The sequence below is a fragment of the Sebastes fasciatus genome, chromosome 7 (assembly GCF_043250625.1).
Source record: "Sebastes fasciatus isolate fSebFas1 chromosome 7, fSebFas1.pri, whole genome shotgun sequence".
In the NCBI taxonomy this organism is placed as follows: Eukaryota; Metazoa; Chordata; class Actinopteri; order Perciformes; family Sebastidae; genus Sebastes; species Sebastes fasciatus.
In genome coordinates this window covers 29,805,493-29,831,941 of record NC_133801.1, presented here as the reverse complement: position 1 = coordinate 29,831,941, position 26,449 = coordinate 29,805,493, and the positions used below count along the sequence as shown (strand labels likewise).

Genomic DNA, 26,449 nt, shown 5'->3' with positions numbered 1-26,449 from the left:
TAGGTGTTTACTTTACATGTAAACACCTATTTATATGTGATGTAAACACCTACTTGGACAAACACATAGGAGGTGTTTGTGCTCGGTAGCTGTTGGTGTGTGTGTGCGTGTGTTCATCAATGGGAGGGTTCAGCAAGTGCCTTAAGGCAGATTTCCCCCCTGAGGAAAGCTCCTCTCGCTGCACTGAGAGTCCCTGACTGAGAGCCTATTAACCAGAAGTCCCACCGGGACACCCACACACACACACTGTACAGACCAATGGCTTATGATAGGAGAGAGAGAGAGAGAGAGAGAGAGCTAGAGTGAGAGAAAGATTTACTGCAACTTCCCTGCAGTATTTACAGTACAGATGATGTATATTCATCTACAGGTTTCTCTCCGGGGCCTGAAGTGTGGCTCGTAAATGACTTCATTGAGACTTTTCGTTGTAGGTGTATGAAGACTTTTTATCAAAGAACCAGATATTTTTTAAAAGAGTTCTTAATCATTCGTACTAATGATTTAACAGGGAGAGTTCCATGTCCATGTGAGTCAAGTACCATTGTCTATGGGAAAAATAAATGGGGCTTTAACTTCGGATTCAAGGGCATCCTGCCATTTCGCAACTCTATTAAAGAGATAGAGATTTTTTTGAAGTGGGGTTGTATGAGGTACTTATTCATAGTCAGTGTGTTACCTACAGCAGATGGCGGTCGGCACGCCCCCAGTTTGAAGAAGCAGACAGGAATACGCTATATTTAGAATATTTTCACCTCTTTACCTTGCCAGGAGACAGCCCTTTCCGACGGGGAACTGAAGCTGTTATATCCATCTATGCTTTCTTCAAAGCCACCAGACTCCATTGACAAAAACTGTAATTTTACCCTGCAGATCACAGGGGTTGGTGATCTGCAGGGTAAAATTACAATTTCACTGCATCGATCAGTTAGTTTGTTTGTGATATTGTGTGACTTTGGTGAATCCAAACTAACCCTTTAAAACACCAAAGTCACACAGTAACACAAACAAACTGACCGATCGAGGCAACGGCAGACCAGCAACTTCTGTGTTCTGCAAGGTAAAATCACTGTTTTTGTCAAAGGAGTCTGGTAGCTTTGAAGAGAGCATAGATAACGTCTTCAGTTACCCATCGGAAAGGGTTGTCTGACAGCAAGGTAAAGCAGAGAAAATATTCTATAATAGCGTACACATAATTAATATATATTTTTTAGGTGAGTCTTTCTTTTGGGTGGCTGAAATACGTTTTGCGCTGCCCCCGTCTACAGCAGTACACTGCTTTGCTCCCGTACAGGGTACTCCTGTCTGTTTCTCCAAACTGGGGGTGTGTCAACCGTCATCTATTGTAGGAAATACACTGACTTTAAGTATCTCATACAACACCATTTAAAAAAATTCTAATTATACCTTTAAAGTACTAGATACTTACTTTGACCAGGTACTGGTACTGCTGAGGGTTTCTCTCCAGGCCCAGGCGTCTCAGCAGGTCCTCCTCTCCTCCCTCGATCAGCTGGTAGAAAATGTGGAAGTTCCTCTCCCCGTGGTTCTGGTGGACCACGCGGGACTTCTCCAGCAGGTAGTTGATGATGTGGCCTCCAACTGGGGCACCCTGCCGACGGGATAAAGGCCAAGGAAGGAAGGGGGAAGGAGAGGAGGAGGAGGAGGAGGAGGAGATAAGGCTGGGGTACTGAGGTATGATGTGGGGTTTATATAACATGCAGGTCGACAGGGATTTTGTAGTCCATAACATATTTTGTGTACCCACAAAAAAGGGATACGGGAGGAGTGGTGTGGGTAATTACACAAAAAATAGATTCTATACAAAAATACAGAGTTTCAACACAAAACAAAAGTATATTTACATTGTTAATATTATCATGATAACAATATGATTTGAGGTAACAATATTTTTTTTTGCTTGCAACGGTGTGCGTCCCCCTTAAGGGACTTGTTAGACAGTGTTAACTCTTGCGTAAAGTAGTTGCCAGTGTAAATCAGACTGTCCTACTCACCTTGAAGTCAAACTGGATGTCCATGTACTTGCCAAAGCGGCTCGAGTTGTCGTTACGCAACGTCTTGGCATTGCCAAAAGCCTGGAGAGAGGATAGAGTGGGATAAAGAAAGGAGAGGCGTGATGATTGACGGATTAAGAGGTGGAGAGATAACAGGGAGCAGGGAGAAGACGTGTGATAAAGACAGGATGGCAGATGAGGAGGTAGCGGTGAAACAGAGAGAAAGCTAAAGGCATTAGAGTCACTGTAGTGTTTTGTCTGGGACGGTAGCGCAGATTACAGGGCATAGTGTACACTCACACGCTTATACACATCTGGAAAGCATCTGGCGGAGACATGCCAGACATCTAAACAAGCGTTTCCGCACCTCTGTTTTTGCCTTCATTCTCCAAAAACACTGGCTTTTAACCAAACACAGAAACAATCACCACTCTATTCTTCACAAACATTCACAGTTTTAGTGTTGTTTTATTTGACTCTTGTCAGAGTGGAAGCATTTGGACTATGGGACATTCGATTGCTCCAATAAAAATCCAGGATAATAAAAGACTTCATCTCACCTCCAGCACGGGGTTGGACTGCAGCAGGCGGTCTTTGATGGTCTGCACCTGCTCGCTGGCTGGACAAGTGATGGCGTAGTACTGCAGGATCTTCTTGGACGCCTCCGTCTTCCCGGCGCCGCTCTCTCCGGAGATGAGGATGCACTGGTCCTTTCTCTCTGTCCTCATGGAACGATACGAGTTGTCTGCCACTGCATAGCTGAAGGAGTGGAGGGAGAGACGGGGTCAGGCAGACGTTCGGCAGGAAGAGTTAAAGAAGTAACATTTAATGGAGCAATATGTAGCACTGAGAGCCAGTGTTTAAAATGGGTAACAGCAGTCCAAATTCAAAATATTGGAGCTGTGGCCTGTCCACTCTTCCGGTGTAATTGGTAGCATTTAGCGCACGTTTTCGCAATTTGAGGGTTACCTTCTAGACACAACCACGTTAGCCTCTGGCCAGCAGTAGTCGGAATCCCTTCACCTGCTGTGTGTCTCAAATATTCGCTGCCTTGATAAGCAGCTGCACACGGACCACAGAGAGATGTGCCAAGGCTTTTAAGGTCGGGTAGAATCTAACGTTAACGTTATCTCTGTTGATCCAGTTTGTTTGCTTGCTCCCATGGCTGCAGGAGGCTGTGTTTGTGTGCCAATTTATTTCCATGTGGCAACAGGGTGTTGAAAAGGGATCGCACACATCCAAAGCAAAAACAGACATTCCGGACCGGAATGGAAATAACTTAGCATGTTTCCTTAATCTCTGATGACATATCATTGTGATTTTATGATTTATTACATTAAATATATTACATATTAGTCCTTCAATGTAAACAGAAACTTTGTTTGTTTACAAGAAAACTCCACAGGGTACCTTTAAGTTTCATTTATTCATGCATCTAAAAGCATTTTGGTGCTCTGTAGAATTGGGGAACTGCCGAGCTGGGTGATAATTCTGTGGGTTTGTCACTATAAGCCACCCTTTTCCAGTCTAGTCATTTCATCCGTTGAAAAACAAATATCAGTCAAACAGCTATCACATAATTAAAGAGAAGAAAATGTATGCAAGAAATATTATTAATAAATAGAATATTATTAAATGAAATATTAGAAACATGGATTTATGCGTATATTATTAAACTGAACTGAATGAATGGGTAAAATAAAAAATATGCATTGACACACTTCAGTACATCTGAGTGCTGACAAAACAGCTAAATGTCTTGGAAAACTTGAGTCTGAACATGTGATAGCATCCCATAGTGTGTGGACATGGAAAGACACCAGTATGAATCATGGAGTCCAGAGTGGACAGCGAGCGCAGCCGGTTTTAGTTACAGTATCATTTGTCAGCCCCTTTGCTGCTATCAGCTCTGCTATGTTGTTTCAGCCTGTTTGGACACATTTCTGACACCAGACTAATTGCTGGAAGATAGAAACCACCAGCTTGGCCATAACGGCAAAGCACTCTATGTGTGTGTGTACTGTATGTGTGTGATATTAGGGAGGGGGGTCAGGCTCAGGTCAGAGGAATTCCCTCTCAAGGGAGGAAATCTCTTTCCTGGTACCATCATTTGCTTACTTTTCTTTCCACCTCTCCCTCCTGTTTTCCCTCTCTAACCCTCCACCTCTACTTGCCAAAGCACATCTTTCTTTCCACTCAGAGGGAGAGAAAACATTTGGCCCTACGCGCAAGTGTTGAAGTAAAGAGAGAAAAAAACCCCACCAGTGGTACCAGAGAGAGAGAGAGCTAGTGAGAGATTCTGAAATGCTACGATGACGCCACTTCAAGTCTCCATAATGCACTTGATTGTTTAGTAGCTGACCTATGGGGACTGGGAGGACTTAACAGGGAATTCCCTGACCATTCCTGTGGCAACCTTTCAAACAAACACTCTGCCTCATGCCATGACGTCTTGCAAACAGTCTGACTGACAGAGAAAAGGATAGTCAGACCATGAGAGCATTACGGTAGCTGGTTGACTGAGAGAGCGGCGCTTAGGGCAAATATTCCCGTACGCCCTAAACGTACACACTGTGACGAGATTTAGGAGGCAGGTGCAACAAATGTTATGTCATCCTCGGGTAAAAAAAAGCTTCACAAAGCATCAACAGTCTCCTTCTTTTAGAGGTACGGAGTAAAAACAAGGCAACAGTAAACATGCTGTCCACCATGAATGACGTTTCGGCCAATCCGAAAAAAATGTTTCACCTGTAATAGCAAAGAAGTGCAATGAATCATTCCACTCGGCTTTCACTCATGTATATAATGATGCATTCATGGCCAGGCACCAAAAGGATGACATGACGGATTGCTTTTAATGATTGTATCTAACTGTAAAGAAAGAAATCTGTCTTTCTGTCATGTCGCATATCTCGAGAACCGCTCATCCGATCAATTTCAAGATTGGTGAGTGTATTGCTCAGGATCCCAGGGAGTGCAGCGTCTAAGTTGGTGACATTTAGCCAGATGGTGGCGCAATAACAACAAACTTTACATTTTGGCCTGTAACTTTTGAATCATAAGTATTTTTCCTGGAATCTGTGGGTCCAGACGAATCTATCCATTTAAGCCACGCCCATTTGCATCTAGATCGTTTTCCCGCCGTTTTGAATTGTGTCCAAATCGTTTTTTTCTGCTACTCCTCCTATAAAATTTTTTTTTTTTTAAGTTATTTTTTTGGGGGCATTTTTCCATTTTTTTTTTATTGAGGACAGTGGATAGAGTCTTGAAAGGGGGGAGAGAGAGAGAGTGTATGCGGAAAGGGCCACAGGCCGGATTCGAACCCGGGCCGCCGCGGTCAGGACCAAGCCTTGATACATGGACGCCCGCTCTACCAACTGAGCTAACCCAGGCGCCCCTCCTCCTATAAATTTTGAGCAATCGTCACCAAATTTGGTACAGGACATCTCTGGACCAAGTCGGAAAAAGTTGGATTGTTGATGTTCCATATAGTTTTGCTAAAGCTGGTCCTCACAGTTTGCTCAAATACTGTGGGCAGGGCTTATATTACAAAAAAAATCATATCTCCTAAACACTTTAAGATATGGGACATGTGTAGATATGATGTCAAATTTGGTACCATTTGGCCAATAGGTAGGGCTGTAGCAGCATCATCTAACTATAAAGCTAGGAATTTATGTCTGTCTGTATGTGTGTGTGTGTCCTTCGCATAACTCAAGAACTGTTCATCCGGTCTACTTCACACTGGGTGGGTGTATCGCTGAGGACCCAAGGACGTGCCGAACGGCCCCCTGTCCCGAACAGGCACTGCACTAGTGTATTCTTATTTGCTGAAACCAGCTCGACTGAATTGCTGTGTGTCTTTCATAACTTTTCAGTAAGTCATTTGGCTGAAAATGTAAAGTTAATGTATAGCTGAGCTGAATACTGAAAGGTGTGCAGAGGTTGTGTACTCACATATGTGGTGAGACCTCGTAGAAGTTGACTCCACGGTATCGCTCCATGTGGTTCTTGGTGTAGATCTCCAGGTCTCTGTACGGGTTAACTGACACCAGAACTGAACCAATGTATGTCTGGTGGAGAGGGAGCATACGGTCACGTTACATGACAAACACTTTATTGTAGTAGTGTACTGTTAAATTTTCAGACACAACTATTCGTGTGAGTATTTAATTCAAACTTTAAAAATTTGTTGAGTCATTTTGCAGTGAGAATATTTAAGTTCAGTTAAGACCAAACAGCTGTCTGCCTCACCCACAGGTCTCGGCCCGCTTCCAAGTGAAACATAACGCTGCTTATTGGAGTGGAAATACAGTCTAATTCTAATCAACTAAAGGAATCCACCATGAAGGTCAAGGTAAAAATGGTTAAAGGAGAGGCTTATAGCTCATTCTGTCGTGTTTTTAACTACTAATGAACAGCAAAGAAGTCATTTTCAGACAAATCAAATCTCTCACTAGGATAGAGTATTTTAAAAGCTCTAGTCCACTTTAAATTGGGCAATTTGCATCTAAATGAACCAAATATGCAAATGATAAGGTCGATTTTTCACTGTGACTCTGGGAAACTGGCTGAATCTTGCTGAAAATCGTGCTTAGTGTCACGAAAAAAAGGGAAATTCGTGTCTGTGTAAACGAATCAAATAGATTAAGTTTCGTGACTATTTGACAAACTGGCGTGAGACTGTGTTGCCCCGCTACATATCAATGTTAATACACACAGAGCACTGACAAGTTGATTTTTCAATTTTACAACATTCTGCTCAGCAAATATCTTCGTCACAATTCTTCAATAACCATCTTTATTAAAAATGTTTATGTCATATATGTTATTTCCGCTTCACTCCAACCACTCACATAGATGAGGTTCTCTTTGAAGCGTTTGCGCAGGTTCTCTATGAAGGCGGCCTCGCTGGTGTAGTTCTCCAGCAGGACAAAGTCCTGCACGCCCACCCGGTCTCTGGCTGTCAGGGCCGACTCCATCATAGCCCGCACCCCGTCACTGGCCACCACCTAGAGGAGGACAAGCAGGGAGGAGGTGGAGTTAGTGACTGAACGTGACAGCATAACCTATGTCGTGTAACACTTCATCAATCAAAGGAGAAATCAGACAAACGAAGAAGGGAGGGACCGATGGACACATCACGCTCACATAATCCATCCTCATTAGGGAAGAAGGAATGAGGGGACTAGAAGAGACCAGAAATTCAAATCATAAATCAGTGCTGCACCAACTGGGAGACAAATGACCAGTAAAAAGCTGTGGAAACAGTGTACTGCCTTGTTTAACACCAATATAAAAGCCACTGAGAGGCAGGTACACATAAAAGTATCAAGTACATGTGGAATTCAAACTGTGATGCATGAACAGCTTCCGCTGAACTGTGATTAATTGAATAAAGAGCACATGTCAGGCACATCTCTCAGTCGTCAGTCTCTCGTGCGTCTGACGGAACAGATAGATAATCGGCCCAGCTGTCTACACAGGCTGCAGAACATCTTGTGGTTTACTCGAACTATACTTGCGTAAACGTGACCCAAGCAGTATTTTAAAGGTCTAGTGTGTAGGATCTGGCGGTATCTAGCGGTAAGGTGAGGAGATTACAGCCAACTGAAGCCTCTCCCAAGTGAACCAAGCATGTAGGATTGCTACGGTGGCCAACGTGAAAACGTGAATGAACTTCTCTAGAGCCAGTTGTTGTAAGAGAAGCAGAGCTTAGAGTGTGTGTGTATGTGGGAGGTGAGTGGTGAAGCAAGAGAGAGAGAGAGCGTTGACGACGGGAGTGAGTAACGTTATCGACCAAGCAGGAAAAGTTATCGACCAAGCAGGAAAAGTTAACAGAGTTTGGTTTGTCCGTTCTGGGCTATTGTAGAAACATGGCGGTGCAACATGGCGGACTCCGTGGAGAGAGGACCCGCTCACTATGTAGATATAAACGGCTCATTCTAAGGTAACGAAAACACAACGATTACTATTATCAGGTGATAATACACTATACTTATTGATATTACATTCCATTCCTGCCAATAGATCCCCCTAATTGTTTCACATTGGTCCTTTAACGCTTCAGGTCTATTTTCTTCTATTTTCTGCACATAAATACAGCGATCATGTGTTGGTCTCTGAGCGCTGCCCAAACGCAGTTGACCTACACTCATCACTGTGCCTGAAGGCATCCTGTGTAGACACAGATGGAGCACTAAAGCTGCGGGGTCTTGCCATAAACTCAAAAAACGTCAAATTTAAAGATATAAGTAGGTAAGTAGGACTGCAACTAATTATTATTTTCATTATCAGTTAATCTGCAGATTATTTTCTTGATTGTTTGACTATTTCTTTAGTCTACAAAATGGCAAAATAGGATAGAATGAGTGAATTTGCAACAGCTGCAACCACGTACGCGTGACGCCTCCCACTAGGGCTGGGAAATCAACATTTTTAATACCTCGATATCTATATTGTGATGATGTTGTAGGATTGACCACGGACGCTTTTACAAAATATTCACACAACGAGATTCTTGATAAATAATCATCAGTAATGTGGATATAATGAACAAGTGGGTAAAAGCAAATAAGAGAACAGCTAGAAAAGTCTGGTAAGTTCACATTAGCTATTCACACCCACACACTTGATCTCCATGCCAAATGTTAGCCTCCTAGGGCGAAAACTGTGGCTGCCAAAGGGTGGGGACATTTTTGCGGACCTACCGACCGATCGGCCGACAGAGTGAGTTATAGAGCTCGCTAGATGTGCCCATAACAATTTCTCTGGACCCAAAGTGATGTCTTCAGGCATCTTATTTCTGACCAGCAGTTGACAAGATATTTGGTTTACGAAGATATAAAACAGAGAAAAACAATAGAAACTGGATCAATAGAATGAGTGCTTTTGCTTGAAAAATGACTTAAAAGATGAATCAATTATCAAAATAGTTGCCATGTAATGTACATGTAAAGCCGAGTTATCAGATGTCATCATCTTTAACACAGAAATAAGTTGCATCCTGGAATCAAAATTTGTGCTAGTAGAACCATTTCTTCCTGTCCCATAAGCTCTCATCACATCTTTTAGGACTTAAAGAAAGTCCCCACAGCTGTCAACCCTACAATAGTGCACATTCAGACCAATGGCACGGACTGCACTGTTTGACGTATAAAAAGCCATTCATTCAAACACATACGATAAAATAGAGAGGATATTTTCTGTTTGTATATATCGCCCAAAGTTGTCTTTATAACAGTCCCTAAGTGACCTTCTCACCTCTAAAAGTTGAGATGGAGCCAAACCCCTGAAGTGTGAGGGAGGAAATGTATCACTTCGACCAAAGTGCCCCACCCAGGTTGCACATACACAGCACACATTTAGAATCAGAATCGAAATTAAATTGCAACACTTACATTTTTGAGCTCATCGACACGGTTGCCCAGGAAGCCGTGTTCTAAGATAGAGGCTTGAGTTTTGCGCATAAGATTGCGAATGTCACCCAAATCCATGTTTAACATGTACTGAGTTGGACAGAACTAAAACCAACTCGACTTTGTGCTGAGGGTAGAGGCAGGGACAACCTGTGCAGGGACAGGGACAGACAACACACACACACACACACACACACACACACACACACAAAGTACAGCAGGTGTTGTTTTTGTGCTAAGCAGTACGGTCCTCTTCATCCCTCAGGAGACCGTGAAGAAGAGAAGGAGAAAGAAAGAGAGGAGAAAGCTTGAGGGACGAGAGAACATATTAATTAGCGCAGGGCGAGACAGGTGGGAAAAATACAGAGGAGAGAAGTGTACGGGTGAAGAAGAGAGAGGAGATGATGGATGCCAGGTTATGACTCCAGGCCTGTATTTAAACTGGACTGGAAAGTTAACAATACTCCCTGAAATTCCACACAGCAGCGCCCTCACCGACACTAACACCGAGCCCATTAAATCACTTCATCGCCGGTCAGAACACAAAGAAGTGCACAACATCTTGATCTGATTTCATTGCGTGTGCGTGTTTGATCCTGGGTTTCAAAGGGAGGAATCATGCTCCACACATGAGGAGAAGCCGTGGGACACTGGTGTGGACCTGGATCTGTGTCTGTAACTCCACATAAAGGAGGCAGAAGTGACAGCGCAGCAGGTAACAGTGACCCTAATAACATTAGCGAGCACCGCCTGTTATGTTTATGCTCTTTAATGAACTGAGCAACCCCCCTGCACTTTATCTTTACTGCCTTTCAAAAGAGCAGAGTGGCCTGGCTAAGAGAGGGAGGCTGTTAGAGCGGACTCACATCTCATCTTTATGATCTGATGAGGAGGACTCAATCTTTCATCTGTGCACTTTAACTTCTTACTCCAGGCTGCAAAATCTGCGACAGCATATGTGTGCACGCGTCCTCATAAGGACACAACAATGGCACAAAACCAAAGTGTGGACAAGTCGATTTCATCTCTTTAGAAGAGACGGCTTTTACTGTTAGATTTTACAAGGCCACACAATATACAACTCCCACAATAAAGAGACTTTCGATAGAGTATGCAATGGATATCAGCATTGCTTTTCATGACGCATTGGCTATACATTCACTGTATAGGCTTCTTCAGCACCTCTCAAGGCTTTACAGATGCATTTAGTTTGCTTTGAAGCAGACTAAATGCTGCACACATCAAGAAGACTGGCAAGTGATGAGGAAAGGAAGCTGACACACTGACAGGAGTGGTAGATGTAGGTAACAATATACTCAAAGCTTAAAGGAACAGTGTGTAACATTTCAGGGGATCTATTAGCAGAAATGGCATATAATATTCATAACTATGTTTTCGTTAGTGTATAATCACCTGAAACTAAGAATCATTGTACCTGTAAATGAGTATGATATGTCCCCTTTAAGGTTTACAGCTTTAAGGGAAGGGAAAGTTGAGGATGGAATGCATTGAATCAGTGCTGTATTGATACAAGTATTCACATGTTTTTCAAGTATTAATATCAGCATGTGAGAGTTCACATGTCCCACATCCCATACATCCTTGTTTCTCTCACCCCTGGATGCCATGAGCTCTGGTGACCCATTGTTTCACACATTTCTATAGAAAGCAAAGAAACTGCAGCTGTGTGTGTGTGTGTGTGTGTGTGTGTGTGTGTGTGTGTGTGTGTGTGTGTGTGTGTGTGTGACTAACATTCCTTGTTAACAGTCTCTGCACTTCTCACCTGTCAATCAAACAGTATGGCTGGTGTTTTGACCCGTTTGTTTTGTTTTTTTTGGTGATTTCTGTACTTATCTGTTCAGCTATTTATCTATTGCTGCTATAACTAACTAACCACTTCTTTTTCTTAATGCAGAACACACTGCTGTTGCTGCAGCTGGAAACATATGAAACATACTGTATATGACTTTCTATGTAGCAGAGGATTTTTCCTGGGAAAGATTTACAAGACAGCGAGTGTTTAGACCAAACGTAAAGGACTCCATCATCTGGGAACAGGTCAAATCACCGTTAGGAGTGGCACAACGGACATTTACATTAAGGTGTCATGGTTTAGTACAAAACCCTCCAAATATTATGGCGCCGTAAAGGAAAGAAACCAGAGCCTTATTTCCTCACCTCACCTCTCCCCTCCTCTTCCTCCTCTATACATTCCATCTCTCATTCACTTTCCCTGCTTGTTTCAGTCTCTCTCTCTCCATTACTTCATTGTTTCCCAATGCCGCTTTCACTGTTTGGCTTTCCTGCGTGTAGTGCCGCACACTGGACCTCCACCCGGTCTCAGGAACACGCCAAGTACGTGCCTACCCGGTTCCTACAGTACATGTCGTCATGTTTTCCAAATCCTTTGCAGCAAACAAGGCAGCCTGGGGCCAGATTAGCAGCAGGAGACCTGAAGAGGTACGACTCTCTGCCTCATGCTACGTTCACACTACGAACGACAAAACGGCAAGCGGGGTCGGCTACAGCGTCGCCGAGTCGCCGTTGAGGTGTTGCTTAAGTGCTCGTTGATGTGGCTATGTTGTTATTGGAGGGCTGAAAAAAAGTTGAGGTCAGCTCAACTTTGATTTGACTTGTAGCCTGTTGCTGTGTCACTCACAGTGTGAACGAAGCTTCTGCTATAGCGTCTGACTCGTGTGAGTTTTCGAGCCATGAAAACAAACGAACTGCAGCACATTATTCATATCAGAGATTAAGAAGAGCAATTGGCTGATAACTTTTTCCCAAAACAGTTATCTGCCCAGTAGATTAGTCTGAAACAATGCTCTACCACGCTGCCCCTTCTCCCCTATCGGTCTACTGTTCTCATCCATTCTTTTTTTTTTTAAAGTTATTTTTTTGGGGGCATTTTTCCATTTTTTTATTGAGGACAGTGGATAGAGTCTTGAAAGGGGGGAGAGAGAGAGTGGATGCGGAAAGGGCCACAGGCCGGATTCGAACCCGGGCCACCGCGGTCAGGACCAAGCCTTGATACATGGGATACCTGGGTTAGCTCTACCAACTGAGCTAACCCAGGCGCCCTTCTCATCCATTCTTAAGCTCCCACATCTTCTCACAATACCATCCACTAAGGGGGTTTCATAAACCATAGTCCGTTTGGCTAGTCCGAATCAGAGTTAAATTGATACTTTTGGTTTGTTTTCTATTTAGTCTGGTTCGGTTTCACAGTGCACAAATCAAAGAGGACCAAATAAATTAAATAAATGAGTTGCTGAGGGGAGTGTATGAAGCAGTGAATTTATCTTTTTCATCTCGAGAGCTGCCACTTCTATGTAGGGAATCACGGACTTTGATGCTGTCAAAGTATTTTCACTTTGACTTGGCACTGATCGATTGCAAACAAATCCCTTCTCCTCCAGTTTATCTGGAATGACTTTATAAACGTCACTATTTTTGTGGACTTTATTAAGCATAATTCTGTATGTTCTCTTCGGCCCAGATGTCAAACCTGTTGTTTACCTGTGTCCATCTCAACAAATGCCGGCACAGGCAGCCTGCAATTTGGTTTGCATAGAGACCACCTCTGTTCGGTCTGTGCCAGAGTACGATTACTGCGTTCACAACCACCCAAACAAACCGCACCAGAGGTTGAGCCGCAAAAAAGCAGACTTGTTGGCTCGTGAAAGCGCTCTAAAATAACAAATCCCTAGAGAAAATGTATAGAACACCAGGACTCACAAAAAGTCTAACTGCAGAGAACAATTAGGGCTGGGTATCATTTGAAATGTTGAGCCACGCTAGAGGCAATGTCGGTCGTTCGGTCCTCAACTGTGGTCCAGACTGGAATATCTCAACATCTGCTGAATGGATTGGCACAACATTTTGTACAGACATTCATGGGTCTCAGTCTATGAATCTTACTAACTTTGGTAATCCCCTGACAAAAAGATTTTTCATATACCTTATTTCGAGAAATATATTGTTTTTTCTACAAAACCCTTTTTTCCATTCACTGGCAAACGATGACTTAAATCAGGAACTATCTGATCAAAGAATACGTTAACAAGACAATCAGCATGTAAATTGGCTAACACAGAAACTGATCCAAAATACTAGGTATTTACAGTAACTGTTCCTCATGCCACCTAGTATTATTTCACGAACCCATTTTACTGTATGGGTGTATTCACCGTATCTTGAATCTCACTCACTATTCTTATACTATTTTTTATTCCCATGTCCTTTCTCCTCCCTTTAGTCCCTCCTTCCTCTTTCAAAAGGACAGATTGAACCAGCGACCACGTCTAAGAGAAGCTGAGAAAGGAGGAGAAAGCAGAGGGATTTGATCATCCAGCCAGCCTGTGAACAATAGCAATTTGACCTTTACATCGCCCCGGGTGCGCTCGCAGAGCTCAGATGTCACACTGTTTATGTAAACCTCATCTAACCTGCTGCTTTCACTGCACCATACAGTGCTCATGATGGAAGCACGGATGGATAATGATGAGAATTTAACAGCCATCTAAACCTACATAACTAGGCTTGAAATAAGACACGTTTGAATGTGCTTCCACTTTACTGGCTTATTTGTGTTGGCGTGTTGCACCAGTGCTGCTTTACTTACTGTATATTAGTCAATATCAAGCACCTCTCTTCTCAATAGCTTTATTGAACTGTATACATACCTTTCAACAAAGAGCATTGGTTTTTGGTTTTGTGTATTCACTTTTTCTACATTAAAGAGCTATAAATGTGTATGTGTTCACCACTAAGTGTTTCCATGGCAACCATGATTAAAAAAAAGATGGCTGTGTGACTCAACTCCACTTCTTTACAGACATTTTTTAGTATGTTGAACTCTAGTATATCTATAATAGTACTGTACTGGCAAATCTCATCTTTCTACATGTGTTTAGTGTACAAACTGAGATTTGAGATTAAATGATTTGTTACCTAATTGATAAGTAAATCGATAGAAAATGAATCCACAACAATTCATTGACAAATGATTAATAATTTTTCAAGCATTTCAATAGTGATAAAAATCATTAGTGGCAGTCCTACAATAATTACCTATTTGGATTTTTTTTTTAAATTAAAGGTGCACTGCATATTCATAAAGATGGAGGACTCACAAGAGAGAGATTTTAAAGAGGACCTATTATGGTTTTGTGTTTTTTGCTTTCCTTTAGAGCGCTATATTGTTTTTTGTGCATGTAAATGGTCTGCATCAAGTTACAAAGCCCAAACAGCACTTTCTTGGGTCCAAGCAATCGGTCCGTTCCAAACGGCCATGCGCTCCGAACGTCCACACCAGAACGGGCACTGCACTAGTGTCTATAAATAGGGAAATAATTAGCTACTATTGTTTGATGTGTTAATACCACCAAAGGAAAATGAGCTCACATCGCATGCTCAGAATCTTCTTCTCTGGTATTTGACGTATCGTTGACGTAGTCTTTATCGACACCTACTGGTCCGCCTCTCTAGTTTGGATGGGGATATTCTTTAAAACGAAGGTCGTGTGGGCAGTTTTTTTTTTTATTTTTTTATTCAAAGTGCTAAGAAACAAATCAGGCCCCGGGGCGCTGAAACCAATTGGAGTTAAATATTTGAGCATGTAAAAGATCCAATTTAAATATGCAAAAAGGAGAACAGAGGTGTGTAGCAGTCAGTCCTGTTAGAGAAAATAAACTCACTTCTTCCGACTTCTGTTTCACATGATTTGTGTAATGACAATCAATCTCATGAAGAAATGGTTAGCTACTTGCAGAGTGTTTTGCCCTTTTTTTCTGCATTTTTCCATTATGAATCAGTTGTCTGGCACCGATTTCTCCTCTTCTCTTATGTGTTCGGCAGTAGCTGGCAGAAAGGAAGTGGCATGAAGTGAAGAAATACAGAACGTCTAGATTCATTTTTGAGACGTGAATGTCGTCCTTGTGTAAATGTAGTAAGGTCATAATGATGCCAAGTGTGACATCAGAAGTCATGCAGGAGCTGATGGCGTCCTATTAGTCAAAGACTGACTTTCATTGAGACTTGAAGACAATGAAGTAGAATACACACTCTATGTGTGTAATATGTCTAAGTGGAGGTGAGTTATATCCTCTATAACAGATGTGCTACAGGTGAGTATTAATAAGTATTTTCCCATCCCACACCTGTACAGGATCAAAGCTTATTTTTCGTTTTGATTATGATTACCATGGAAACGCCCCTCCAGGCTCAACAGTGAGCATGTACATTTAAATCCCGAGAGACTGTGGAGTTGCTCTGCAGAGCAGTCAGACAGGTGGGACGAGCTAGCTGAGTCTCCCGCATGAACTAAACCAGCCTAACTGAGGACATGCGGGCCAAAACAACACAATTATCAGCTGGGAGTCTTGGAGTATTCGATGTGTTGTACTGTGTCACTACTAAACTAAGGCCCCCATTTGATTAAGTGCTCCTGAGCACTACTCTGCTGTGTTCTTACCTGCTCCAGGTGAGCCATTCTATAGCTTATCCTGGACTTTGGTCTCCTTGGAGGGGGCAGGGAACAAGTGAACGGAAAACTTCCCTAATGTGGATTCACATAAGTAATCGATGCAGCTAGGGATGCACCGATACCGGATGGGATAGCGGGCCGATACTGACTCAAATAGCTAGATCGGATATCAGCGATAATGGGGCCAATCTATTAAAATCACTTCTATGTTTATACAGTATACAATATACATTATGTACTGGAATTGTAATTCCTATTTAATTTTTGACCATTTAGTTGCTGCATTAAAAATGTTCACACCTGAATTGTAATCCCTGTTAATTTTGAAGGATTTCTTGCCAAGTTGTTTTTGTATAGTATTGATTTCTTACAATTTGTTTTACAAAGTTAGGAGAGCAATGTTTAAGTTAAGCCTGATGTTGCCTTACACATAAAAGAATGATCCCAGTCACTTCCAAACAGTGAGGCATGCAGCTTATTAATGAAACACTGATATCGGATCAGTACTCGGTATCGGCCAATACACAAAGCCCAGGTATCGGCGTTGGTATCGGAACTAAAAAATCGGATCGTTGCATCCCTAGTTACAGCATAGTATCGCAATTTTTTCGCGTCAATATTGTATCAATACACGGACGTCAAGAATCAATCTCTTATTATATAAACTATTATTTCCAATAATAACTATATACATACATTTGCATAAATCAAGCATATTTGCCCACTCACATGTTGATAAGAGTATTAAATACTTGACATATCTCCCTTTAAGGTACATTTTGAACAGATACTAAATGTGTGATTAATTGCTATTAAATATTTTAATCGATTGACAGGCCTACACAAAATGTTTAAAATCGTGATAATATTGTATCGTGGGACCTCTGGGGATTCACCCACCCACCCCCAATAAGTATCACATTTTTGTCACTTATTACAACCATTAATAAAACAAATATATTTGTCACTTTTACAAATATAGCCTTGTGTAGAAGTGAAATGTTGCTATACTATGTCAAAATCGACTCCACCAAAAGTAAAAAGAAGTTGATTTTAAAAGCACAAAATACATCTAAAACTACTGATTCAAAACCTCTCATATTAGTACAGGTACACACAAATAATAAGAGAGATTTCATTCATCCATAGTGGACAGGCAGCCCGAGTAGTAGAGCAGGCTGGTTAACACTGAAACTCCAGTTAGCATTAACTCAACTATAAGCTGACATGAATCCTTTACTCGGTCACTTTAAGTTGAGCAACTACCTTTAATTGGAACCTTCAAATCACACATTTGTCAATTTTATGAGACATTTATGAGTCGGTTAGTCAGTCAGACGGAAGTATTTAGCAACACTAACTTACCCGACCCCAACGATACTCCATGGACAAACAGCTTTGAGGTTTTCAAGTCATCAGGTTTGAATTCCACATACAATGAGCTATAGTTTACCAAGCCACTCAGAAGCTCTTCACGTCAAACTTCATCTCCACTGAGACCTGACGTAGCCTAGAAAGTGACTAGGGTGGATAGCCTGAGGAGAGCGAGGCGAGCCCTACATAAACTACCTATTGAACTGAAGTCAGACGCCCTGCAGGCAGCAATGACAACTGTGTCAGGAATCTCTCAGGGCATTGTGTCATCCTGACAAATCTGATAGTCCTACATAGAGCTGTCCTTAACCAAAGAAAGTCTTAGTTAACTAGCACTCACGCGATTTTGACGAATAATCGATTAGTTGATTTAATCGACAGATCTGTAAAACTGGGTTTCTCTACAAAGGATCACACAAAAGCACTGCTTTAAATCCTGTGTTTACCAGAGATGTGCTCAACAGTTTCTTGGAGAAAAAAAAAGCACAAAAAATGACTACCCAACTAAAGAAATCTTAGTTTACCAAGACCAAAACGTCCGTTTAGTCGACAAATCGACTCAGAGGGGGCAGCCCTAGTCCTCCACACACACACTGTTGTAGGAGCAGAGAAGGCTCGTAACAATTGATCAAATCCTCATGGATGCATGTGCCAGAATGTGAGGGTTAATACTTCTATACAAGTTCAACTGTAGGAGTTCCAGCATACGCTATCATCAGTAAGAGAAAATACGTGCAGCACCAAAAAGAAGGTTTTAAGTCACACACACACACACACACACTCATACATCACTGATACAACACACACTTTTCTGATTAACATGCTTCACTGTTACTCCCGGTGAATGCCAAAGAATGCTGCCCAGCCACACAACACCACCATGTGATTGCCTCGCCCTGGGGCGGCGCAAACACACACACACACACACAGACACACCCACACACACACACCCACACCCACAGCGATGAGGACACACCTTCTCGGATATCAAACAGATTCAAATTCAAATGGCTCTGACATCAACATGACAAATACAGAGTGAGGGTGAAGAAGGATGCTGAGATGAAGGAGGAGCGTGATGACTAAAAACAGTTGAGGTAAGCATGAGAAAGGTAATGTCAGGTGAGCAACAAACCCCGCCACAACGCAGGCTGTTACGGCTCTAGCTTTCACCTGCCTCTCTCTCACCTGCGTCCTTGAGGTTCAAGATCATGCTGTCAAGGTTGTCACACAATTTGAATGCAACTGTAAGTATTCATTACAAAGCTCCTAAAAACTTTCTCTATCACTCCAATAAACTCCATCCCCCACTTCAATAGCCTGACCAAAAGTGAACCCCACCCAACTCCTTACCTTTCAGAGTGCAAACCTGTAGAGCAATTCTTGACTAACACTAAACCATCAAAAGGTGCCCTGATTTGCTCCACATTCTGACTGATGTTTTCTGCAAGATGAACGAGAGGTCTTACCAAAGGTCTGTACTTCATGGCTCCTGACCTGCTCTCGAGTGATTTGGACGGGGTTTTTTTTTGCTCCCACCGACCGCGCCGATAGTCCAGCTATAAGAATGTGGCCTCCAGCGCCGCGTCACGACCACTATTTAGTCGAGAGTTTGTTTTTAGAAGCTCTCCCCTTCGTCCTGAGAGCCAGCTGCCATAGCTTCTCCCCTTACTGCTGCTCACACAGGCACACACCTCACTCTGTCTCTCTTGCTCGCCACTCGTTCACCCACTTTTCTTCTCCCTACCTCCCTCCCACCCTCCCTCCAGAGGAAATAGTCCCTGTGTTGGGTGACACATAACCCCCCCTCCTTCCCTCTCTCTCTCTGCTTTTTTCGCCCTCTCCTCAATCCAACAGGCATTTATGCTAAGAAAACTTACCAGAGTTCCTCTCATTTTTCCTCTATTCTTGCTCTCTCTCTGCTCTTAAGAGAAGGGAGCTAACACATCTCTTATCATGCACACACACACACACGCACATCTGGCCCTAACCACCCCTGGAGAGAAAAAAGGATGGGAAAGGAAGAAATGTGTCCCGATGCCAAAGGGGTAAAGAGTGTGAGCGCACCCAAGCGTGCCTGTGTGAAAAAGGGAAACTCTTAAGTAGTAAAATGCAGCATGAGCCAATAAATGATCACCTATATGAGCCAAAAGAGTTTCCTTTTTCCTTCCCTCCCCTCTCCCCACTCTGCCGTTTACAAGCCGAGGCAGAAACCAGACAGGCAGCCAAGAGCTCCGCTGTCATAAATACGTCTCTTAATGCGTACTGCAGCCAGCTCACACACACATAGATGTATACAATGATGCTCGCATGCATGCACAGGGACTTATCATCATTAGTCCAATGTCATTACAGGGAGTGTAATTACTCCAGACCAGTGTATACACTGAGCCGCTGCAGATCAAAGGCCTCAGCAGTCTAATGCATCTGCTTGTTAACACTAATAACAACTGACAGCGTACATGCAATGGGCGTGTGCTGCTGGGAACAAAGAGGAAGTTTCCATCACAGTTGCTGGACTAATGCTCGGACATTAATGAGGGATAGTTTGAAATCACCTGCTTGTAAGCCTTTTACTGAATGTCTGCTTAGTTTATTTGTTGAGGTGAGGATGAACTTGGGCAGCCCAAACTTAAAGGAATAGTTTGACATTTTTGGAAATACAGTTATTCGCTTACTTGCCAAAAGTTAGATGATAAGATCAATACCACTCTCAAACATGGAGGACGGAATCTGCCAAAATAAAAAATAAATGAATGAAAAAATAAATGATTTGATAAATAAATAAATATATCATAAATGTAGCAAAGATAATATGAAAAATATAGCCATTAAGTAATTGATAAAAGGTGACATCAATTGATATTTCTGTTTTAATTTGCTACTTTGTTTATTTATCTTTGTATTCATTTCCTTATTTATTTACTCTTCTGTTTATTTATTATTTATTTGTATTAATTTAAAATGTATTTATTCATTTTTGCATTTTTTATTTATTCATTCTTTTACATTTCTTTATTTATTATGAATTTATTATGAATTAATTTACAATTATTTTATATTTATTTTTAAATGTATGTATTTATTTATTTATGCATGATTTTCCCTTTGCGTGTCACCCCTTATTTATTTCCCAAAACGTATTTATTTCTGTATTCTTTTCTTTTTACATTTCTTTATGCACTTCTGCCTCATTATGCAAATGAGGGGGCCGTCACTCAATAAAACAGAAATATCAATCTATGTCACATTTTATCAATTAATTAATGGCTACATTTATTTTTAATATTATTTTTGCTAAATTTAATGATATATTTATTTATTTATCAAGTCATTTATTTATTCATTCATTCATTTTTGATTTTGGCAGGTTCCGTCCTCCCTACTCATATCTGTCAATCTTCACATCTAACTTTGGAAAAAAAAAGTTGGATTATTCCTTTAATGTGCCAAGATGCATAAAAAAGCTGTTATATCCCTTTTTCAAGAAAACGTACAGTGTAATTTGTCAGGAGTGTGAAAGCAATGCCAAACATTGACAACAAACAACAGCAAAAACACAAGGGATTATAAGAGTATAAGGGAGGTCTGTGGTAGCAGGTTTAGTATTAGTAAGGACATTTCTTCGATAGGTTTCAGACATGAAAGAGATCTCAAGAGTTCCTGGTGCTGGACAAAGTGGGGCATTCTAGTCTATGTGGAAGAGGCTTCAAAGAGCAAAGCAGCAGCAGCAGCAGGAAAGCCAGCTTTTATAGGCCTCATTAGGATGACTCCCTCCTTCCTGCTGATCTAAGAAAATAGGCCCATAAATCCAAAGACGTGGCGCTTGCTGGTACTGTATATTCCATGTTTAGGTCCATTTTAGTCCATTATGTCTCCCATACACTAGAGACTTTGAAAAGACTTTTAAAAGACTGAAGTCTGACACCTTCTCACATCTAAAGGCTGTCCATTTTTTAGTCACAGACTAGAAGATTTTGCAAAGACTGGGGATCGTGCAGGGTCACTATTTACAAGACTACAACTAGATTCCTTTTGAGATGATGTCACATCCTGCTCCTGGTGGAAATTTACAAGATGAAAAACTGTTGAGAAAGAAGTGGACAGAAATCGCTGCAGCCCTCAAAATCCCCAGTGAGTATGCTATAGCTAGCTAGCTACCTAGTTAACCACTGTCCCGAATAAACTTATGAGCACATCTCTGGTAAGAACAAGATCTGAAGTGATGCTTTTGTGGGATTCTTTGTGGAGAAACTCAGTTTCACAGATCTTCTGATTAAATCAAGTAATTGATTAGTTGACAAAATCTTGTGAGTGTTAGTCGACTAACAATTTATGTGGTCAAGGACAGACCTAATTTTAACTTCATCTTCTGCCAAAACACACCTGAAAGAGAGAACTGTGTATGTCCAGTATGTTTTGTTTTTTTATCATGACAGGAGTAATAATAGAAAGGGAGCTGGTGGGAAAAGTGGAGGAAAGTTGGAAATGAGGAAGGAGAGAAGAAGTGAATGAGAGAATGACAGAGCAGGTAAACATAGAGGCAGAGAATGGCTTTAATTTCTCTTGTTTCAGAAATTTGAACTGCCGTCTCCTTCCTCATCTGCTCTGAGGCTCACAGAGCTCAGGTAAAGTCTTGGTCAAGGTCATTCTATTCATGCTTCCATTCATGCTTCCTTGTAGCTCCTCCAGACCAAGACCAGTTAGCACAAAGGTTCTTTATAAAATGGTAAATTGAGCAGAAGAACCCAGTTTTCATTTAGTCTTACAGTCTTCACATCAGCATGAACCTAATGCCAGGTACACACTACACGAGAATCAAGCTGATTTTGGGCCTGATTCCCCCCCTCCTGACGATCGTCAGCAAAGCCCTAATTTTTTGATGGTTCTAAAGATTATTTTTCCAGATATTCATGTGGCGTGAGGTACGTTAAGAGTGTTTTTTTACATCCCCAATCTGCTCGGAAGTTCATCCTGGCCGCACCGATCTCAAATCGTAAATATTAAACATGCTCAATATTTACGATGGGATATCCTGTTGTGTGTGGGGAACCCCGAGGACAGCCGACGGCGCAGTCACGTGGGAAAGAACAATAGCCAATTAAAAACCAAGCTGACTGAAGCGGAAGGACAACCACCACCGTCATGGCGACCTTGGCTATTGCATGAGCTAATGCAAAACGTGAAGCATAAAGTAGTAGTAAAATGGAGCTCAGAAATGGAGGACCAACTTGTTGATTTGTGGCAACAACACAAGTGTTTATTTAACGTGTCTCCATGACTTCATCCATCCATTCTTCGTGAATTTTCAGTACAGAGCAGTGCAAAAACTAACACTGCTAATTCTTCCTGCTCGTCGTCCGACATGTTTGTTTACACTGAAGTCACATTTGATCGCGAAGGATTTTGCAAAATTTCTGTTTTTTTAGTCGGGACTCTTGTTGTTCATGAATGAATCTGTTAGTGCGTGGTGTGCTGTTTTAGTCAAATCGTTGCTCACCACACACAATATAGGCACTAACCTGTTAAATTTATCATAACATGTCGTTATGTGTGGGGTCTCTCACATTTTCAAAATCTGTTTGAAAAATCTTTAAGTGTGAGCCAGCCTTAAGCTATGAAGAATCATTAAAAGAACATCAAGAGTGTTCACTCATTCACAGAGAGAGAGAGAGGTGTAACTTCCGTCTCTTATCAAAGAGTGCTATAAGGACAATGTAGGAGAACACACCCTTGGACAACAAGGAAGACTGATGGCAAACAAACGCACACTCTCTCTCTCTCTCTCTCTCTTTCACACCGCCCTCTACTGGTCACCCCCATCTGAATGAAACTCAATACCGAGCCATCGGGTTTTTGCTGAGGCAGACATCAAAATGCCTGAAAATAACTCTCCGTCTCTCCATCTCCCTGCACGCCAAGAAAAGACACACACTTTGTACAGGACTTAGCAGTGTCTGTGTCAGAGATTAAACATCTCGTTTGATGCCCCCCTCTCCCCCAACCCCCTCTCAACTCCTTTCTTTCTCTCTCTCTTCATTGCCAGTATAATCAGAGCCCCTGCTGCAGGAATCTGAGTAATGTTTTCCAGACGCTCTCTCCCTTTCTGTGTGTGTGTGTCTCTCTCACCGCTGTGTGATAATACACTGGACAGACAGAGGGAAGCAGGCAAAGATACATGAGAAGATAGAGGGCTGCAGTTGTTGGACACCCAACATATCAACTAGATTCATCCGTTTATTCATCTGTGCTAATATCTCCGGCTAAAACTGACTTTTGGGAAGTGTGCAGACTGTAAAGGTGTGTGTGTCTGAGTGTGTTTGTGTGTGTGTGTGTTTCTGCAGGCTCATGCTGAGGTAGCATATTTGTGCCGAGTTGGAGGAAGGCGGGGCTGTATCTGACCACCCGTATCTCGCTCAGCTGTCAAACTTTAACCCTTTCTTATCCACTTTTTCTTATCCCCAACTCTCACTAAGTTTAAGTCAGTGGAAATTATAGATTGAAACCGGATTAATAAACACCCAAACAATGAGACAAACATATGTATTACACAGAATAACAAATTATTATGCAGCCTAATGGTATCAGATTTGCATTTGTCCTCTCCACCCACCCACACACTGCCTGACAGCCCCTCCTGCCTACACACACACAATGAGGCCACAATACAGCATATTCAATCTGTCTTTTATAGCTCTGAGACTATAAATGATATGACATGAAAAGCACTAAGAGGGGCATAAAGCCATGGGAACAATACAAACATTGTTTTATATGTGCCATTTGGCAAGCGGAGGAGTTTTACAACTACAGGCTCTGATGCAACCTTTTTGGCCAGCGGTGCCAAAGCAGGTGCATCGAATGTTGTTTTTCATTTAGTAGGAGGACTGTGGTTAATATATTGTCCAGGTATGAGGTCCCTGAAGGGATAATGATTGTAGGGTTTACCTAATAATCTACGTGGGTGTTTATGAGTGTGTTAGGTCATTAAAAGAAGCCAGAATCCTATTTAAAGACCAGCCTGTGTTGATGTACACACACAGACCACTTTGGGGAAAAACACCAAATTAAACATCATGTTGTTTAGATTTGAGGGAAGAAAAAAAAAAAAGGTTAAATCCCACTGACCACTTTCAGGGAAATGCATGTGACCTTGACTCCGTGGGAAATCAGAAATGGGTCTCTCTCTCTCTCTCTCTCTCTCTCTCTCTCTCTCTCCATGTGTGTTTCCCCTCCCCTTAAATACTTCTTTCCTCTCTCACTTCCTCTCCAGCAAAGTTTGTTCAGAGTTATCTTGGATATATATATAGCAATTTTCCACTCTCCCTCCATTGCGGTCCAGAAAATAAGGCATGGGAACGTGTCGTCATGTGACATCATGTCACACTAATGTGCCATATTTATTAGAAGCTATAATACCAAACTGCAATGCCTTGGCCTGTAGAAAGATCATCTGCAATACTGTCTTCTCTCTCTTGTAGTTTTAGCCATAGAAAGGCAAAGTCCCTCCCCTTCCGGTGGACCCCCATGGGACCTTATTTCAGAAAAAAATATGAATGGTAGTCAACGGCGAGAGACAAATAATTGTATGATCCTGTTTGAATTGCGCCGTGAATCACACATATATGATGTTTGTCAATTTAAAACATAATTTTGCAAGTCAATAAAGTCGCAGTTTGTCGTAGTGTTATTCAGCTTTGTGTGAAACCGCTCAGTGAACTACATCTCTCGTCTCGCACAATATACGTCACCGACGCTAGCTAGCTAGCTAACTCAGCTATGTTCCACGCACAAATGGAACGCTATCTAACCTGATGTGTTTTATCCAGCGACTCCTGGTCTTTTTATCAGCTGGGAAGAACCAGCGAGACCCTTTACTGGTGTGAGTTCATCCCAGTAGGAAACACACAGGCATCGTAGCTTCAGTGAGAGACGTCGCTGACACGACTTTTGGGTGTTTAGTCTTTCTAATTACGTATTTTCACAGTCTGATACTTCAACAGTTTTACAACAAACTCAGACTTTCTTGACTTGCAAAATAATGTTTTCAATTGACAAACATCATATGTTTGTTGTAAAACTCTTGAACGCCTGTGTGTTTTCTGACTGGGATGTACTCACACAAGCAACGGGTTTCGCTCGTTCTTTCGCTTGATAAAACAGGTGAGATAACGTTTCATCTGTGCGTGGAACATAGCTAAGTTAAGCTGTTCCGTGTAAACCTAAGACTACTGCAGCCATACATGGCAGATTGCTCTGTGGAGCAGCACCCACAATGCAGCATGTTACAACATCTATTTCTAACTTCTACACTAATCACAGCATCCTGGACGTGTTCAATTCGATTAGGTCAAACTGTGATCATACTAATGACTCATGTGCACGCCATATTGCTTAATAAAGTTGTGTCATGAGAAAATGCTGCTCACAGACTGAATACAGAGGATTTCAACATGTGCAGCGTACTAATATCGTACTAATATCTATTAATACAACAGAGGCATGTCCGTTCACTTATTGACTTCATGAAACCATAGTTTCCTACACTAGTATTAGGCCATGGCATTGTTTGCTCTTCCACCAGGCAGATATTGGTCTTTCAGTAGACATTAGGGATGCACTGACCCGATACGGCCGATCATTAGAGGCACAGATACTGACCTTATTAAGCAGAGTGGATGCGTGTTTTGTTTGTATAAGGAAACAAATGCTGCGCGAGCGATGTGGCTCGCTTCCTGTCGTCAATTTCATGCTATTCCGCTGATCAAAAGCTAGTAGCAGTAATGTGCTCAGTAAGGCAGTGAAGAAGACGGCAAGCAAGTAAACATGGATGAAAACAATGCACACTGTGACGTAAATTTAGAACAGAAGTTGCGTGACAAATAAACACGCGGTACGAACACCGGGTGAAAGTCCGGTGTTATTTTACCCACCCATCCACCCCGACCTCCTCCCTACACAGTGTTTGTCTCTTTACACTTCCTGGTTCACGATTGCGTGCATTACATACTAATTGATTTCCTGGCACATACAGTATACAAATTACAGTGCATTACTTTTCAGTGTATGAGAACAGTCTGTTTTGGGGTAGTGGAAATGTTTTTGTACAAAGACGATAGAAGTTAAGGACACTGAATATCCTAAAATACAGCATCTGCTAG

General features: G+C 41.9%; 1 protein-coding gene across 3 annotated transcripts in view; it reads right to left on the bottom strand.

The window, feature by feature from the left end:
• The window catches only part of LOC141770560 (unconventional myosin-Ic-like), a 77,583-nt gene that overhangs the window by 22,980 nt on the left and 28,154 nt on the right, over positions 1-26,449 (bottom strand). For 2 of the 3 annotated variants that reach the window (XM_074640220.1, XM_074640222.1), the window contains 5 exons: positions 6,866-7,021; positions 5,967-6,082; positions 2,570-2,768; positions 2,010-2,090; positions 1,427-1,606 (listed from right to left, as the gene is read on the bottom strand). In XM_074640220.1, the coding sequence (XP_074496321.1) occupies positions 1,427-1,606; positions 2,010-2,090; positions 2,570-2,768; positions 5,967-6,082; positions 6,866-7,021 (732 nt within the window). Of the gene's footprint in view, positions 1-1,426; positions 1,607-2,009; positions 2,091-2,569; positions 2,769-5,966; positions 6,083-6,865; positions 7,022-18,757; positions 18,964-26,449 lie in introns of those variants that run through there. The other variant, XM_074640221.1, reaches the window with a different exon arrangement.